Source organism: Bidens hawaiensis, unplaced genomic scaffold, assembly GCF_021521415.1.
Source record: "Bidens hawaiensis isolate Kalapana, Puna unplaced genomic scaffold, B.hawaiensis_p1.1 tig00022321_1, whole genome shotgun sequence".
Taxonomy (NCBI): domain Eukaryota; kingdom Viridiplantae; phylum Streptophyta; class Magnoliopsida; order Asterales; family Asteraceae; genus Bidens; species Bidens hawaiensis.
The window spans coordinates 52,164-69,011 of record NW_027493473.1 but is presented as its reverse complement, the minus strand read 5'-3'; the positions used below and the strand labels follow the sequence as shown (position 1 = coordinate 69,011).

General features: G+C 30.9%; 3 protein-coding genes across 3 annotated transcripts; 1 reads left to right on the top strand and 2 right to left on the bottom strand.

Annotated features, from left to right (window-relative positions):
• Positions 1 to 7,042: 7,042 nt before the first annotated feature.
• Positions 7,043 to 7,543, bottom strand: LOC143565350 (uncharacterized). Its single transcript, XM_077052341.1, has one exon. The coding sequence runs from the start codon at positions 7,541 to 7,543 to the stop codon at positions 7,043 to 7,045; it is 501 nt and encodes a 166-aa protein (XP_076908456.1).
• Positions 7,544 to 8,100: 557 nt separating this feature from the next.
• LOC143565349 (uncharacterized) lies at positions 8,101 to 8,739 on the bottom strand. Its single transcript, XM_077052340.1, has one exon. It carries the CDS (start codon positions 8,737 to 8,739, stop codon positions 8,101 to 8,103), a length of 639 nt encoding a protein of 212 aa, XP_076908455.1.
• A 4,799-nt stretch (positions 8,740 to 13,538) lies between these two features.
• LOC143565339 (transcription factor MYBS3-like) lies at positions 13,539 to 16,687 on the top strand. Its single transcript, XM_077052333.1, has 3 exons — positions 13,539 to 13,948; positions 15,536 to 15,744; positions 15,886 to 16,687. The coding sequence occupies exons 1-3, from the start codon at positions 13,681 to 13,683 to the stop codon at positions 16,453 to 16,455; spliced, it is 1,047 nt and encodes a 348-aa protein (XP_076908448.1). The 5' UTR covers positions 13,539 to 13,680; the 3' UTR covers positions 16,456 to 16,687.
• The last annotated feature ends 161 nt before the right edge of the window (positions 16,688 to 16,848 follow it).

Here is a 16,848-nt window from a genome sequence, read left to right as displayed (position 1 = left end):
GATGAGGAGTGGTGTATTATATATTTTTATTTTAATTTATAACCCACACCATTTTGTTATTGTAATTTTAAACCCATAATATATTTTTTATTGCAATTTTAACCCCACACCATTTATAGGTAAATAAGTTTCAAAATCTCCATATTGGTAAACACTTTTTACCCAAACCCCTTTGGTAAAAAAAAACTTGGTTTATGCTTATGTTTATGTTACTAATATCATAACTATATCAAATATTCATCGTAAAAATAATAATATTAGATTACTACATCCGTTTAATGTATTTTTTTAATTTTAATGTAGTGTTTTAATTATATATTTAATTATTTAAATGAATTATTATTTAAAAAAAACAAATAAAATTAACAATGAATGGGCGCCACGTGGCGCATATCCCCTGGTAATGGAGAGTTATGACTACAGCCTGTTTTTGTACAAAACCATAACTCTGACTGGGCGCCACGTGACGTATAACCCCTGGTAGTGAAGCTTTTTGGCTACACACGGTCTTAATTAAATACATGAATCCCAATAAATGCATCAATTGTTTTTCTTGTTATATTATTCATATCGAGCGAATGGGGTAATGTTCAATGGTTGTTTGTGATAGTCAAGTCCATATCGAGTCATGTGTTGTTTCTATTCAATATTCCATTTTTCTTGCTAATTTGTGAGCTTTTCTAATATATTTTTTTTCACCATTTACAACGGGGTAATCAAGATCTTAACTGTACTATTAAAGCAATAGACTTTAAGTCCATTTTTCCCTTCCTATTGGTTGATCTCATATTTTCCATATATATCAATGGTTTCTTTAATTTTCATCTTAATAAAATAAATCAATAATATATTAAAATAAGATTCATCAATACTATTAAAGTATTATCTTTCATCTTTCATTTAATGTTTAATTTTTCATTTTGAATATTCTAATTAATGTAATATTTTAAAATCGTAGCTATAGTTTCTAAAACCAAATATTCAAAATTTCATTTTGAATATTTTATTATTTTTGGTTGATTTCATTCATCACCTTTGTTTATTTTTTATATAATATATAATTTAGATAATTATTTGATATTTCATCAATAGAAGAAATTACGAATTTAATATAGAGATTACGGATAATATATATATATATAATATAGAGAGATTATCGATTTAAAATATTAAAATTTTGTTAAAATATTATATTTATTTAAAATTATCAAATTCATAAAGTTGTAAAGGTTTGTACCATTCATGTTAAATTTAGGAAATAATGACCCTTTGATTAAGGAAATTGGTTTAATTACGGAATTTGTAAATTTGAATTAGTTATTGTATATTCTTTGAATGTAATTAATTTGTAAATATGAATTAATTATTGTATAATTATGGTGTAAATTTGAATGTAAATTTGAATTAATTAACAATCATTAAGTTTTACAATATTTACGGATGTTGACCCACTGACCCATTGACTTAATTACGGTCATTAAGTTTTAACAATTATAATACAAAACCATTGACTTATTATTGTTTAACAATAACAATTGTGTTACGAATCCATTGTTGACCCATTGACTTAGTATTGTAAACATTGACTTATAATTACGATTTACTAATTAACAATTGAGTTACATATATATAACAAAATTAGTAGCTTTTATTTCACACCTTATATAAATTACAATACATAATATGTGGTGTTATAATTGATGATTAATTATACTATTGTAAATAATATAATTAGTAACTTATATTTTTACATTAATAACTTTATTTTCGAATGTTTAAATATAGTCAACATTTAGATTAAATAATATTTCATTTATACTAATTTAATTATGTAACATTGCATTTTACAAAATTCAAAATTTGAAAATCCATTAATTACGATTTCCCTTGTATTCGTTCTTACTATAACTTTTTTTAAAATTTTTGAAATTTCCTAAATTTATGTTTCTAATCAATTACTTGTATACCTTCCTTCTATAATTTAGTCTACCCTAATTCATTTCGTATAAATACGTACATTTGATAGGTTAATTCTTACCCCATCAAAGCCTCTTCAGTAAAAACGATAAGCTTGTGCCAAGGTTTTTACTTTTTGTTGTTTTTATATCTTTCATTTTCTTATTCATTTTTTTGCTTAAAAGTGTTATTGTTCCTAAATGATTTTTTTGTTTTTTTAAATTTTTCACCACTAGCAAGATGGAGCCAACAAATATCACCATGTTAAACCAATTGGATGTTCTTAACAATGAGTGTAGCCAACATTCCCTAACCATTTTAATCTCTCTCTCTCTCTCTCTCTCTCTCGGCTTATTCCTCAACCGTCTCCTATATTCCGGTAATGGTCAATTTTGTTATACGTTTTTCCGGTAAGGTTCTATTGTTTCCGGTAAGATTTTCGATAATGTTTTATATTATTTTAATTGCTATATAATTTTTTTATAATCTCTTTAGGTTGTAAATCAAAATCCAAGATTGAATTAATATGTTAAAGTTATTACAATTTTCCGGTAACGTTTTCCGGTAAGATTTTATATTTATTTTAATTTTTATATTACTTTGTTATAATATCTTTAGATTCTATATCAAAATCCAAGATTAAACTGATAATTTTCCATTTTTGTTTGTATTTATATTAATATTTATATGACTTTTTCTTATAGTCTTTTTAGGTTATATATCAAAATCAAAGATTTAATGGAGATCTTCACTATTTTGTTTTTCTGGTAACGCGATTCAAATTTTCCGGTTGTAAGTTATAACATCAGTTTTACATTTTTTCAGATGATTCAAATCTTCCATAATTTATAATATATTTATTATGTGATATTAATATTAATATTTAATTTTATCATTTCAGGTTATTGTCCTCAACTTGGTATAGCTAATTTCATGGATTGAGAATTGTTTGATAAAATGTCTTTTATTTTTGTTTAATATTTATTTATATTTATGTTAGTATTCATGTATTTATTTATTTTTCACAATTTATGTAATTTAATTAATTATTATATAATCCTGAAATAAAATTTAGTTGATTATTCTATAATACATTAAATTATCTATAGTAAATCTTATATCGTTGTTGGTCAAAGTCAAATTACATTGAATATGTTTAAATAACATTTACATATTTGATTATATTGAATAGGTTTAAATAACAACAATTTGAATAAATTAACGATTTGACTCAATTTGACCATTTATATTGAATAGGTTTAAATAAAATTTGCATATTTAAACATAATTCTCATTCCTAATTTGACTAATTTTTTTCAACCCTTTTTATTTTTTTGAATACCATCCATAAATATAAACTAATTTTATAATTATTCAATATTCATGCATTAAATAAAAAAATATTAGTTTCTTCTAAATATTTCAAGTTATTGTGAATTTAATGTCAATTTCATCTAAATTCCTTAAGTGAATAATAAAAATTATTTATTTGAACCATTTTGAAATTCGAATTCTTGACCACTTACAAAAATATGTTATATAGTTAATAATCCGGTGCTCACGTACATTATAGAATCTTTAATACATTTGACCAATTTAATATGTCTTTATTATAATTTTTTAATTACAGTGTTTTAATTAAGGTAACCAAAAAATTATTATTGTTAATTAATTAATGTATTTACGTTTTTATAAAGATTCTTATATTATGTTAGGTGATATAATGTTTTAAACACGATCAATTACAATATAATTAAAATTGATATGTTTAAATCTACACCATATTTCAAGCTTGAGCATAAAATTAGTAATGTACAAGAATAAGTTAATAATTAATATTTATTACCATTAATATAATTAATCATATCAATTAAACGAATTTTGGTAACTGGTATGAATTGTCAATTCCCATACATTTAAAATTAGACCAAGTTAACAATAACATAAATAATTAAGCCTAGAATAAAACTTTGTTTAGCTTTATAAATTTATAATGTATACTAATTAAGCCTATATATTAAATAATTTTTACTATAGACGGGATATGAAATTGAAAATTTTAATTGAGTCAACTAATTAAAAATAAATGTATAAACTAACTTCAAAGGATGTTTATTATATTGGATATGATATAATTAATTAAGCCTATGTATATACTATATTTATTTATTAAAATTATGTTTACTAAAGAAGAAATAATTTACTTTATGATAAATTATTTAATAGTTTTCTTAATTTACTTTATGATAGCCATTTATCAAAATTAATTACTTTCTATAGCAAAAATGGTGAGACTAACTTTTCTAATATCATTAAATATCCCAAAATTCAAAATCATTTGAATAACCGGATTAAAATCACATTCAATTACTAAAACCCCGTATAATTCAATTTACCATAATTATGCAAAATCATCAGTTTATGAATTAATTGTAATTAAAATATTTAATTATTCTCTATATAAATGGGAAATATGTTGACTTTTTTTATTTTTAATAAATTAAGAGATCAGTTTCACAACATTTGGTACCAAGCTTAATAACATATTTTCATATTTAATTTATTTATTATGTTTATTTAAATTTATATCATTGACTTTTGTAGGATTATTAAAAACTTTTTTGAGGCAGTTTTATGGTGATAGCACCCATTGTGGAGGTATAATGATTAGGATGAATAATACTATTATACAATAGTAAGCTTCAATTACTACTAAATATTTAAAAACCACTAAAAATTATTTTATTCACCTTTTGTATGTATTAAAAAATGAATACATTATTAGTATCTTACTAATGGAAAATAAGATATCAATAGGCTTATAAACTATCATCTCATTCTCAAACTCTAATCGGGTGTTAGGTAAAAACCTCAATTTATTTGGTGTTTGTTGTATAAGGTTTTTTACTTTATTTATCGAAAGCTTTATAAACTATTTTGTTTATTATAATTACATATTAGGAGATTGATAGTGGAATTTGAATACAAGGTAGTTTCTTACTTTATATTTATCAATTGCGTAGTTAATTTAATTTTGACCTTTAAATTGATTAATTACAAATTAAAGTATAAATCTTATATACAAGGAAGTATTTAGGGAGTTGTAGATACAAAATTTATGATACTTTTGTTAAATAAATAGTTAAATTGTATAGACTTTTCTTCATGTTTATTTTAAATTACACTTCAAGTAGTTCTTCATACACCTTGTAAAAGCACAAGGTACTTATACTTTCAAAAAAACACGAGGCTCACAGTTAGATGTCAATCCGTACATGTTAAAGAGATAAAATAATTTGCGAATTGACTATTGGATACAGGTGAAGGGAATGTTGGGGGGGGGGGGGGTGTTTCAAATGACGACAGATGAATGTACAAATTCCGATGATCTTCTAATTAACAATTCATTATATTCAATATATGATTTAATAGACTCTGTCTATCCTTCGAATTTAGACAAGTTCTATTAACTTACTTTCATTGTCGTTTGAAATTATATGTGTTTATTAGACGATTTCTATATTTACACCCGTGGCGCTCATGGGACAATAACCTAGTTTTACATTAAATCTGCTCTTTAAAAGTTTACATTGAGTTGAACTTAAACAACCTTGAGCCTTATAATAAGTTTATTTAATAAACGAGACAAAAATTCATGCCACACATATATCCTTTTGTCCTAGCTCTGTGCCCTAGCTTTGTTAGGGTGAAGGGGACACTCCCCAAATTAACTCAAACCCACCAAATTTTTACAATGAACATAAAAGCATCTGATTAAATTGCGACGGTGTTTCCAAACTACTCAATTTCATTTCTCATCTTTTTTTCATTGTTCTTATTCAACAAAGTCTTCGGGTTCGCAAACCCAAAATTGTACCCAGTTCCATCACCGAATTCAATTGTGCTGGTGTTTTTGATCGAACTACTCAATTTACCCATATAAGTGGGCCGTTTCTTTAAATTTATAAATACTTGATTTATAAAATTAAAGTGTAGCTAGAAATGAACATTAAACATTATTTTACCAAGTATCAGTACCATACCAACCGAACACATATATATCGATACCGGTACACGTTTCTCATTTTTTCAGTGTGTACTACCATTACTTTCTATACTAGGTTAAAGCCCGTGTTTCACATGGGTGGAAAATATAATAAAAATAAAGAATTACTTTATGTAATACTTAAATTCAATTATTTCATATAATAATTTTTATTTATGATTTTTTTAATAAGCTTTTGATATATTATGCAATATACTTTTAAGTTGAAAATCAAACGTTGGTGTGTGATTTATTTTAAAAAATTAAAACATTCATATCGACATTGTTATACTTAAATATTGTGTGTATAAAAATGATATTTATAATAAAATGTTTTCACATATTTAAAAACTAAATTTACAAAGACTAAGGTTTAGTTGTAAAATAAAATAAATATATTATATTTTATAAAATATAATGAGCAATGACGAACAATCTTAAATAGTTGTGTTATAAAGATATGGGAAGACACTCTGATATTATGAATTATGAAAATGTTAATACATAAATATAATTTTAGTTTTATACTTGAAGAGAATTACAGTTATATATGTTAAGTAAAAGAATCTAACACAATTACATCTTTAGTGAAGTTGGCAAACACCTTTAGTTTAAAACATGAGGTATTGGGTTCAAGCGCGCATCACACAATAATTCATTTTTCAAACCTTTATAATCTCACATTTTCAAGAACATTAAGATGTTTCATGTACACTCCATGAGAAGTTCAAGACCTGTGACTATTTCACTCATTCTATTTTTTAATCTTCGATTAAAAAAAACGTATGTGGTTGAACATATAGATAATTTGTTTTTAATACGTTTATAGTGCAGGTTTCTTCGTTATAAATTTAATTTTTTTAAAAACAAATAAAAAAAAGCATGTTTGATAAAATAAGTGAAATATACTATTATAATAAACAAAAATTATGGTTCAGCCACATATCCTCTAATTGTCATAATATTTTGCCAACTTTTTTTTTAACGTTAAACTTCATTAAAAAACGGCCAACCCTCAACAAAGGGCCACCACCAAAAAGATTACAATATATACATCGGGTTTACTAACCAATCCTTCCACTCTAAATCTTTAAAATTAGAGCGATTTCTAAGCCAAAAAAACGACACAGATTTAACTAAAGCAACCACCTCTATAACCTTAGACGACGACCCTTCAAAAACCTTTTTGTTTCTTGTTTTCCAAATAGTCCAGAAAACAATCATCATAATGCCACTCAAGATCCGTTTATACCACTTATTCTGCTTGCCGAGGCTGGGCAACAGCAGCATATCTTTAACATTTCTGAACATCGGTTGTTGTATACTACACCAGCTCCAAACCGCTTGCCAGACTTGAAACGCGAAGCTGCAGTCGATGAAAAGGTGACCTGCAGATTCTGTAACAGCATCACAAAGAGGGCACAAAGTATCATGAATTCTGATGTTCCTTCTAACTAAGGCCAAACGGGTCGAAATCCTCTCCATCTCAATTCTCCACATCAACACGTTAACTTTTATAGGAACCCAAGAAACCCATCGCATCTCGTTATTTTTCTACAGATTCCGCTCCCTGTTCAGCAAGCTTTTTACACTAGCCACCGAAAAAATACCACCAGAATCGGCTTCCCACACCCACTTATCTTTGGCTTCTGACAAAACCACCTTGGACAACAGATTCTGAACGTCTTGCATCTCGGATATTGTTTCAACAGAGGTCATTTCTATTCGCCAATCTTCATGCAAGACCATACCTGCATTCGCGTCCCATTTAATCCTATCTCGCACCATACAGTTCCGCATAACTTCCTTTGAATACAGTCCTGGCCATCTATCCATTAAAGGCACATTCCAAACCATATATCCTTCCAAAAAGAAATGTTTTCCCCATTCCCAATCTTGCCCTTTATCCAGAATTTTAGTTCTTTGCCATTTAGAATCAACTTCTCCAAAAAAAGAGCTATTTTTTCCAGCAGCCAACACTCTTAACAGGAAGAAACGTCCACCTGTTACGACCACCGTGGATACCTTGAATAACTTTTCTCCACAGCCCATCGATGTCAGTTTTATACCTCCATGCCCATTTAGCAAGCAACGCTGAATTAACATATTCTATTTTTGCAATACCCAACCCCTACCTTTTTTGGTTTCGTGACAACCTCCCAAGAAACCCAATGTAAACCACGTCCTTCCTTGCTCCCACACCAAAGAAAGTGTCGCATCATTTTTTCAATCGCCTCAACAATCGCTACCGGAGCCTTATATAACGACAAATAGTAAACCGGAAGGCTAGAAAGCACCGACTTAATCAATGTTAGTCTACCTCCTATAGATAGAAGGTTAGACTTCCATGATTGAAGCCGCCCCTTGATCGACTCCAAAACACCACTCCAATTCGCAAACCGGTTCATATTAGCTCCAACTTTAATACCCAAATAATCAAAAGGAAGCCTACCAACCTTACACCCAATAATATTAGCCATACTAGTCGACTCGTCTTCTCCAATACCCAACCCAAATAATTGAGACTTATGAATATTAATCTTTAGCCCCGAACACATAAAGAAAACCCGCAGCATGCGATCTACGTTCTTCACATTCTCTTCATTCCACTTCTCCATAATTAACGCGTCGTCCGCGTAAAGCATATGAGAGACCATCGGTCCGTTTTTACTAGTCTCAACTCCTTCAAAAACCCCCACATTACATGCTTGATCTATCATCTTAGCCAATGCCTCCATGACAACATAAACAGAAAATGCGATAACGGATCACCTTGCCTAAGTCCTTTTTTACATTAGAACTCAAACGTTGGTGACCCGTTCACCAAAACCGCTGAGACCGCCGACTGAAGAATGCCTCTAACCCATGTACACCATTTAGACGGGAACCCCATTTGTCCCTTAATATTAAGAAGGAACTCCCAATGCACATTATCGTACGCCTTCTCGAAATCTATCTTCATTAGGAACGCTTGCCTTCTATTCTTTTTTAGACACCCAATTAATTCATTGAGAACAAGGGGCCCATACAATATAAACCTGTCTTTCAGAAACGCCGACTGGGTCTCTGAAATAACTCCCCCAATAACCTTTTTCAACCTGACAGCCAAGACTTTAGAAATGATCTTACTAATAACCCCAACCAAATTGATAGGTCTATAATCCCGTAACCCCACTGGTGTCTTAGTTTTGGCTATAAGGGTGATATGTGACGTGCTACATCCCCGGCTAATAACTCCACTCATAGAACTCTTCAAACAGCTTCAAAAAATCATCTTCAAAAACCTCCAAAAGTGTTTAATGAACCTGAAGTTGAATCCGTCAGGGCCTGGAGCTCTATCAGACCCACAATCAAAAGCTGCATCCCTGATCTCATCATTTGAAAACGGCTTGATAACGACTTGGGTAAATGTATGATCATACTAGATGAGGATAGATGAGGATGATATACCAACCACCAAACATAAAATAAACAATTAAGCACATAGAGCATTATCATAGAGCATGCAATAATCACACATAAACATATATTGAATTGTGTTTTGAATAGATGTGAAAATAAAAATGAGTAAAATAAGGTATACATGCTACCCCCAAAATATAAAAGATGGAAAAAGGGGGGGATCTGTAAACTCACATTAGATAATAAGCAAATAAATACGTTAAGATTGGTAGGAGAATAAGCGTCGCGCTCGAGAGGTAGCAAATTCAAATCCTAACAAGTGTAATAACGGGAAAACACTACAAATTAATAAAAGGACTAAGGGAGAAACGAGATATGAACGGGCATTGAGGGTATAACATATTTCATTTAAAGTTTATGATTAATAAAGATTAATTAAAAATTAATATTATGTAATTGTTTATAAAATATTCATACTTATATTATTAAAGTGATAACAATATATATTTATAAAAAAATTTCATTTGTTTATAAATTTCTTAGCCAAATTACTATTATTATTATTATTATTATTATAACTTTTAGGTTTGATAAATCTTTGATGAATAACCATTATTTTGTATTATAAATAGATATATTAACGGGGAAAGAAAGTTTATTCTTTGATCGTTAATAACTCATTTGATCGGTTTATTAAACGAACGGAAAAAATATTAATATCATCTTTCTTATACGTATAATGATACACACATATGATTAACTAAGAAGTGAAAGACAACAATAACCGGAGGCTCGGTTTATTAAAATAATGTTTATTTAACGATTTATATACATAAAAAGTCAAGCATTTGATAAAAAGAACATTTAAAAAAACACATACGAAAACCGGGCATGGGGGATTCGAACCCGCGCCCCAGGCCGGTATACATTTGTTAAACATGCGCTAACCATTAGGCCAGCGCTTAGGTTTGATAATAGCATGAAACTGGAGATTCAAATACACAGGTTCAGTTCTTCCCCAATTTCAAACACAAACCCTAGGATTTTAAATTGATTAAATCGTTTAAGGTTTGATAATATTGATTTAGGGTTAATGTTTCTAGGCTAAAACCGATCTCAATGCATAGATTAATTACCTATTATGGTGACAGAAATGACGGGGAACTAAGAACAAAAGGCGCGGCTCTGTTTTGATCTTAAACGGGTATTGATGGCTTTGTTTACTGCAATTAGCTTAGGGGTTTAGGTCGCAATGTAGTGAGGGTGGTGTGGGCAAGTTTATCGAAATATGTTTACGTATTTATAATGGTTTAGGGTCGACTTTAGCCGCGGTTCGTTTTTAACTAATTAGCTTCTTTTGAGCTACTGTCCAATCAATACGTTACGCCCTGATGACCGTCGTTTGAGTCAATCAAAAACCTAATTATTCTAAATAGTTAGAGCAAGTAGGGTATCGTATCACAAGGAGTATGTGGTCAATGCAATTCGTGTAACAGATTTAATATTATGAAGTAAACGGTTTTAGTGCTGATCACACAAGCAATAGTTTAAATTAAGAGAACTAAGCAACTAACGAACAAGCGAGTTGTAAACAATTAACAAAACAAATCATACCCGGGAATTCAAGTAAGCAACCAAACAGTATCTCATGCAACCTAACAGATTGATTATCAACGATTAACTGAAAAGTGATCAACCAGACAAAACCTTAGATGCCAACAATTACTTTACACACGACACTGGTTATCAAACAGTCCTTGCCAGTGTGACTCAGTTAAGGGTAATTGCACATTTTATCGTATTCAATCTAACCAAACAGTTATATGACTAATTATCTAGCAATTGGTAACAGATCGTTCAGACCAACGTAAGCCTAAACCGACAGAACACGCAGAAATACTAAATATCAACAATCATACATCAATCATCAATAGCAAAACATAAGTATTCTTAATCACATGAGAAAAACTGTAAAACGTTACAAACTATACATCCCGGGTGCGACTCTAGGAGATTAGCTGAGCCTAGACATCATTGAATCTTCGATACGGATGATAGGAACCATATGTAGGATCTTGACACGAGCTAGGATAGTGGAAATCGCCTATAGGAACTGCTGGAATCGCCTCTTGGTCATCAAAAACGAAGTTAGGGTTTCAAATGATGAAAAGGATGATATTAACCAAAATTTCCCGTCTACACACCCGTCGCGGTACTCGACGGGGTCTTCTAGGGTCCATCGCGTACCGCGATTGACCCAAAGTCAACATCTCATTTATCTCCCATCGCGGTACGCGATGGGGACTTCAGCAAACCCATCGCGTACTGCGATGGGACTCTGTTACAGCAAACTCCATTCTTTTCCTCGTTTTGCGTGCTGGACATCCTGGGTCTTCATTCCGTGTCACAACAGGTCCATACTGAGTACTTTAACGCCTATGACCTGAATTCCAATAAAACACGTATGAAGTATCGATAGTTCTCGAATAAACAGTTAAAACTAAATAATAAACGAACTAAAACATATACAAATTAACCGACCATCACTCCCCAACATGTTCCGCCTTTGGTCGGGGTGTGACAGATAATATTTTGCCAACTGACATCCCTATCTTTTCATCTTGAATTCGTAATCATTTAATTAATATAAATCATTTAAAACATTCCATAACTTATTTCTTTATCCCTATCATATCAAAGCATTAAAATTATAACATGTTTTTCTCCCTAATATTTAATTTTAACAAAATGAATGTTTCTTAATGATTTCCCTTTTCAATATTTGTTTTATAATTTGAATATAACATTCCATTGTTTTTTTTTACAATTTAATGATTTATACAAAATAATACTCTTAATCATTTCAGATTAAAAAGTGAATGCTATAAATTTATACCTAATCTTATTTTTACTTTAAACTATAAACTAACACTTTAATTTTTAAAAACCATTCATGACTTTTAAAATCTTTCACTTTCCGACTATAATTATAACTTCTATTATATTCCAAAAACATTTATAATAATAACATGGTCAAAAGCCTAAAAACTAATTTTTATATAATCTTACTATCCTATGTGTTTTATTAACATTTGTTTATGCTTATTTTACATAAAAACAAATGTTTAAATGTTACAAGTTTTGGAACCATCCAACAACGATAATTTTCATTGTCGACCATGCATCATGCTCATGTGCATCAAATCTAGATAAATACATTTCAGGAAAATACATGTGAATATGACCAAAATATCTTACGGTCACTGTTATCCAAAACCTATATATATTGGTTTTATATTGTTTGAGATGTTTTGTTGCTTTGTAAAAGTGAACGACTTTTTATATTTAAGATAATGTTTTTTTATATTTTAAAGTACTTTTTCAGTTTTTGTGGATTATTGTTTTAAACTCTTAGTATCCGATGTTTTAATTATATATATTTTTTGAATGTTAAACACAAATATTAGTTTATATTGATTTATAAGCTAATATATTTATTTAAACTTTGAGTATTGTTTATTTAAGTATTTGTATGAGTTGTATCAATCTTCTTTTAAACACTATTATTTTTAAAATTAAAATCCTTATATCAAATTAATATTAGTACTAAATGATTTATGTTTTTAGTAGCAATCATGTGTCATTAGTAAGAAAAGTTAAGTAAATAATTTTTAAACATTATGTACAAGGAAAACTTTAAGAGATTTATGTCGCACTTTTCTTGATTAATAGTTTAATACTTGAGATGGAGTCAATATTTCAATATTCAATGGAGAGGGTAGCTGCAAATGTTGTATATGAAGAATTATCTAGAGATTAATGAAAATTTACCATCTAATTTTCTTTTCTTTTTTTTATCGTATGAAAATTTTATTCAATGTTGTAATACATATTCATATACAGATTGATTCATCTAATACCAAATTAGCACAAGTATTTCACATTGTGTTGTTTTGTTATTATAGTTTATCCGACCCGTGTATACACGGGTATTTAACCTGGTGTATAAGAATAAAAAACATATGTCAAAACAAGTTGTACAAGTGGTAACACGAAAGCAAAGTAAGGCACGACGTTATCTAATTGTGCCACACACAAATAATAAATAAAATAAAATAAAATAAAATAAAATAATAATAAATCGAAATCCCATCATCCCCAATTTCATTCATCTTCTTATTCTTCTTCTCTCACTTGCCGCATGCAATCAACCAATCACTCGTGTGAGCTCTCAATCACCGCTGAATCCCTCCGGGCCGTCCGAGTCACCGACAACAATGACTCGGCGATGCTCTCATTGCAGCAACAACGGCCACAACTCACGCACCTGTCCCACTCGTGCCGGCGTCAAGCTCTTCGGCGTCAGACTCACCGACGGCGGCTCGATCATGAAGAAGAGTGCCAGCATGGGCAATCTATCCAATCTCTATCAGTCATCCAACCCTAGCTCCCCTGCTACCTCCGACCCTATCATTGACGGTTACCTTTCCGATGATCCGGCTCACGCTTCCTGTTCCGCTAAACGCCGAGCCGATCGCAAAAAAGGTTATTATTAAAATTAAATTAAATCTCGTGTTATTGTAAACCTAATTTGATTGGATGATTATTCGTTTAGTTACAGTATTCATACGGAACTATTATATAAAATGTTATTGGGAAAATTCTCAAAATAGCCCTCTTTATAGAAAGAAAGAGATTCCAAGTTTGTCCCTCCAAATTAAAGTTTCCAGTTTTGTCCTTCACGTATCTCATCGTTGGGCGTTGTATTAGGGAGTACCGCTGATGAGCTAGTAAACCAATCGTATAACGACGCGTGGCTGGAATATGCATGGTTGACGATGCGTCAACCATGAGCCACGCGCCGTTATACGTTTGGTTTACGTTAGGGACAAAGCTGGAAACTTTAATTTGGAAGGACAAACTTGGAATCTCTTTCTATAAGGGGCTATTTTGGAATTTTTTTAATATTATCTTAAAGTGGTAAATACAAAATATTAGTTAATGATAATATAAACGTGGTTGGTGCTTTTGAGTGGATGGATAACTTTGCCTTTATTGTTTTAATTATGTCTGTGATCTCACCTATTTATTTGTCCTTTTGGGTTTCTCTGGGAATATATGAAAATGTTTGTGATTACACTCTAGCCTTGTAAGATGTAACATTTTGTGTTATGTGTTTTTTCTGTATTTGCTAAGTAACGGACGATTCATGAAGTTCAAACACATGACTTATACTGATGGATTATTTACAAATTCGTCGTTGAGTCTCCAATCCATTGTTACAAGTGTTGAGTACATGCTTGTTCTTGACTTATTTTATATAATGCATCAAAGAACTCATGGGACTTTATTGTAACGCCACTGAAAGTTGCTTCATATTTCAGTGATTGATGAAAATTGTATGCAAATTGAAGTTGTAACTGATTGTCAGTGGTAATCATCAGTAGTAAGCTAAAGCTCCTACTGATGAGTGGCAATTTGGTCTGTCAGTAGGGATGGCAAATATACCTGAGCCCGACGGAGATTCGGATGTGGGACTGGAAAAAGAAAATATTTCGTTGGTATGGGATTAGGTGATATCTGGCCTGATTACCCAAAACTATAAACCCGTTATACCCCATACGCCTGAAAAGTTTTATTTTTATTTTTAGTTTTCATTAAGCGTTGTCCAGTAATGCTTCAGTCTAATAGTTTTGTTACATAGAAAATAAACTTCTCTTTTGACTTTTGAGATATGTATTTTGATGATGTTATTTATATTTGTATGCTACAAGGTACAAAATTATCTTTCATTCTTTTGAGATATATCTCATAGTGAAAATACAAATATTAGATATTCAGACGTGATATGGTGGTGATGATACGTACCTAACTTATTATATTTTAATTCATTGTAGTTGTTAAAAACATACAGTTATATAAGAATTAGAATGGAAAGAAATAAAGTAGATTTGAAATCTTTTTAACAAATTAATGGGATGCCTGATACCATTAATTTTTTGCTGAGGGATTTCCATTGATATGATTGTCTAGCTGTAGACAGTTATAACCTTGATTTTGCTAATAATAAGATCATAATCTTGACATACGATATATGGTGGCATTAAATGCTTGCAATTTGATTTATTGCAGGTACACCTTGGACCGAGGAGGAACATAGGCTGTTCCTGCTCGGTCTCCAAAAACTGGGGAAAGGAGACTGGCGTGGCATAGCACGCACTTATGTCTTGTCCAGAACACCCACACAGGTTGCTAGTCATGCCCAAAAATACTTCATAAGACAATGCAGCGCTTCTAGAAGAAAAAGGCGGTCCAGCCTTTTTGACATGGCCCCAGACACGGTTTGTTTCGCTTCTTATGTTTGACATTCGGTTATGTAACTGAATATCTGATTATTATAACGTTTTCAGTTTATGGATATCGAGTTTCTTTATCGTTACAAAATTAAATGATTGATGAAATATGTGTGTAATGTTTAACAGGCGTTAGAAGCACCACCGGAAGATCATTTCATGCTCCCACCACCCGTGGCGGGTGCAGATCATCCGGAGACCTCCAACTGTTCATTAAAACTTTCTCTAAAACCCGACTCTGACCAATTAATGGAGGTTTCTCCAAGTGAAGTAATAAAAGAAAACACGAAAGAAGAAACTTTAAAGCCCGGAAACAATCTTCCGCCGATAATACCCGCTTTTTATCCGGCTTATATACCGATTCCGTTCCCAGTTTGGCCATCGGTTATGGCCCAATTCGACGAACCAACTAACAATGCGGGGCCCGACATGAAGCATCGGGTCGTGAAACCCATTCCTGTCCTCTCGAAAGAACCGATGAATTTAGACGAATTAGTCGGGATGTCGAAACAGCTAAGCTTAAAAGATAACAATACAGGACCTGATATGAAGCATATGGAGCCGTCACCACTGTCGTTGAAGTTACTGGCTGAACCCTCAAGGCAGTCGGCGTTTCATGCTGGTGTCCTGGTGGTTGGTAGCTCTGGTGTAAACAAGGGTGGTGGTGCTGATGATGTTGGTGGTGGTGGTTTGATTTGATGTGGTTGAAAGTTGAAAATTGAGGTGATATTTATTTACTTATCTGCATGGTTTGGTTTACCTGTTCTCTTCAAGCTTGCTCATGTTAGATTAGTGTGTTTTGTTTTTTTTTCTTTTCTTAAATATGTTTGATTCTTTTGTATTAAACGGGCTGATAGGAAAAATAATATAAAGGCATTGTTTATTAATAATTGCAATTGTTTAACATGAGTTGACTTTATTGCTTGGTACCGATACCAAAATGCTTGTTGCATGTTTCGGTACTGGTACTCGGTACTATTTGCTCTACACTGGTTATGTTAGGAAGTTCTTTTGATTTGATAAACAGTTATCCTCACATATTACGTAAGATTTTACTATAGATAACGCCGATATGTTACTATATATGTATGT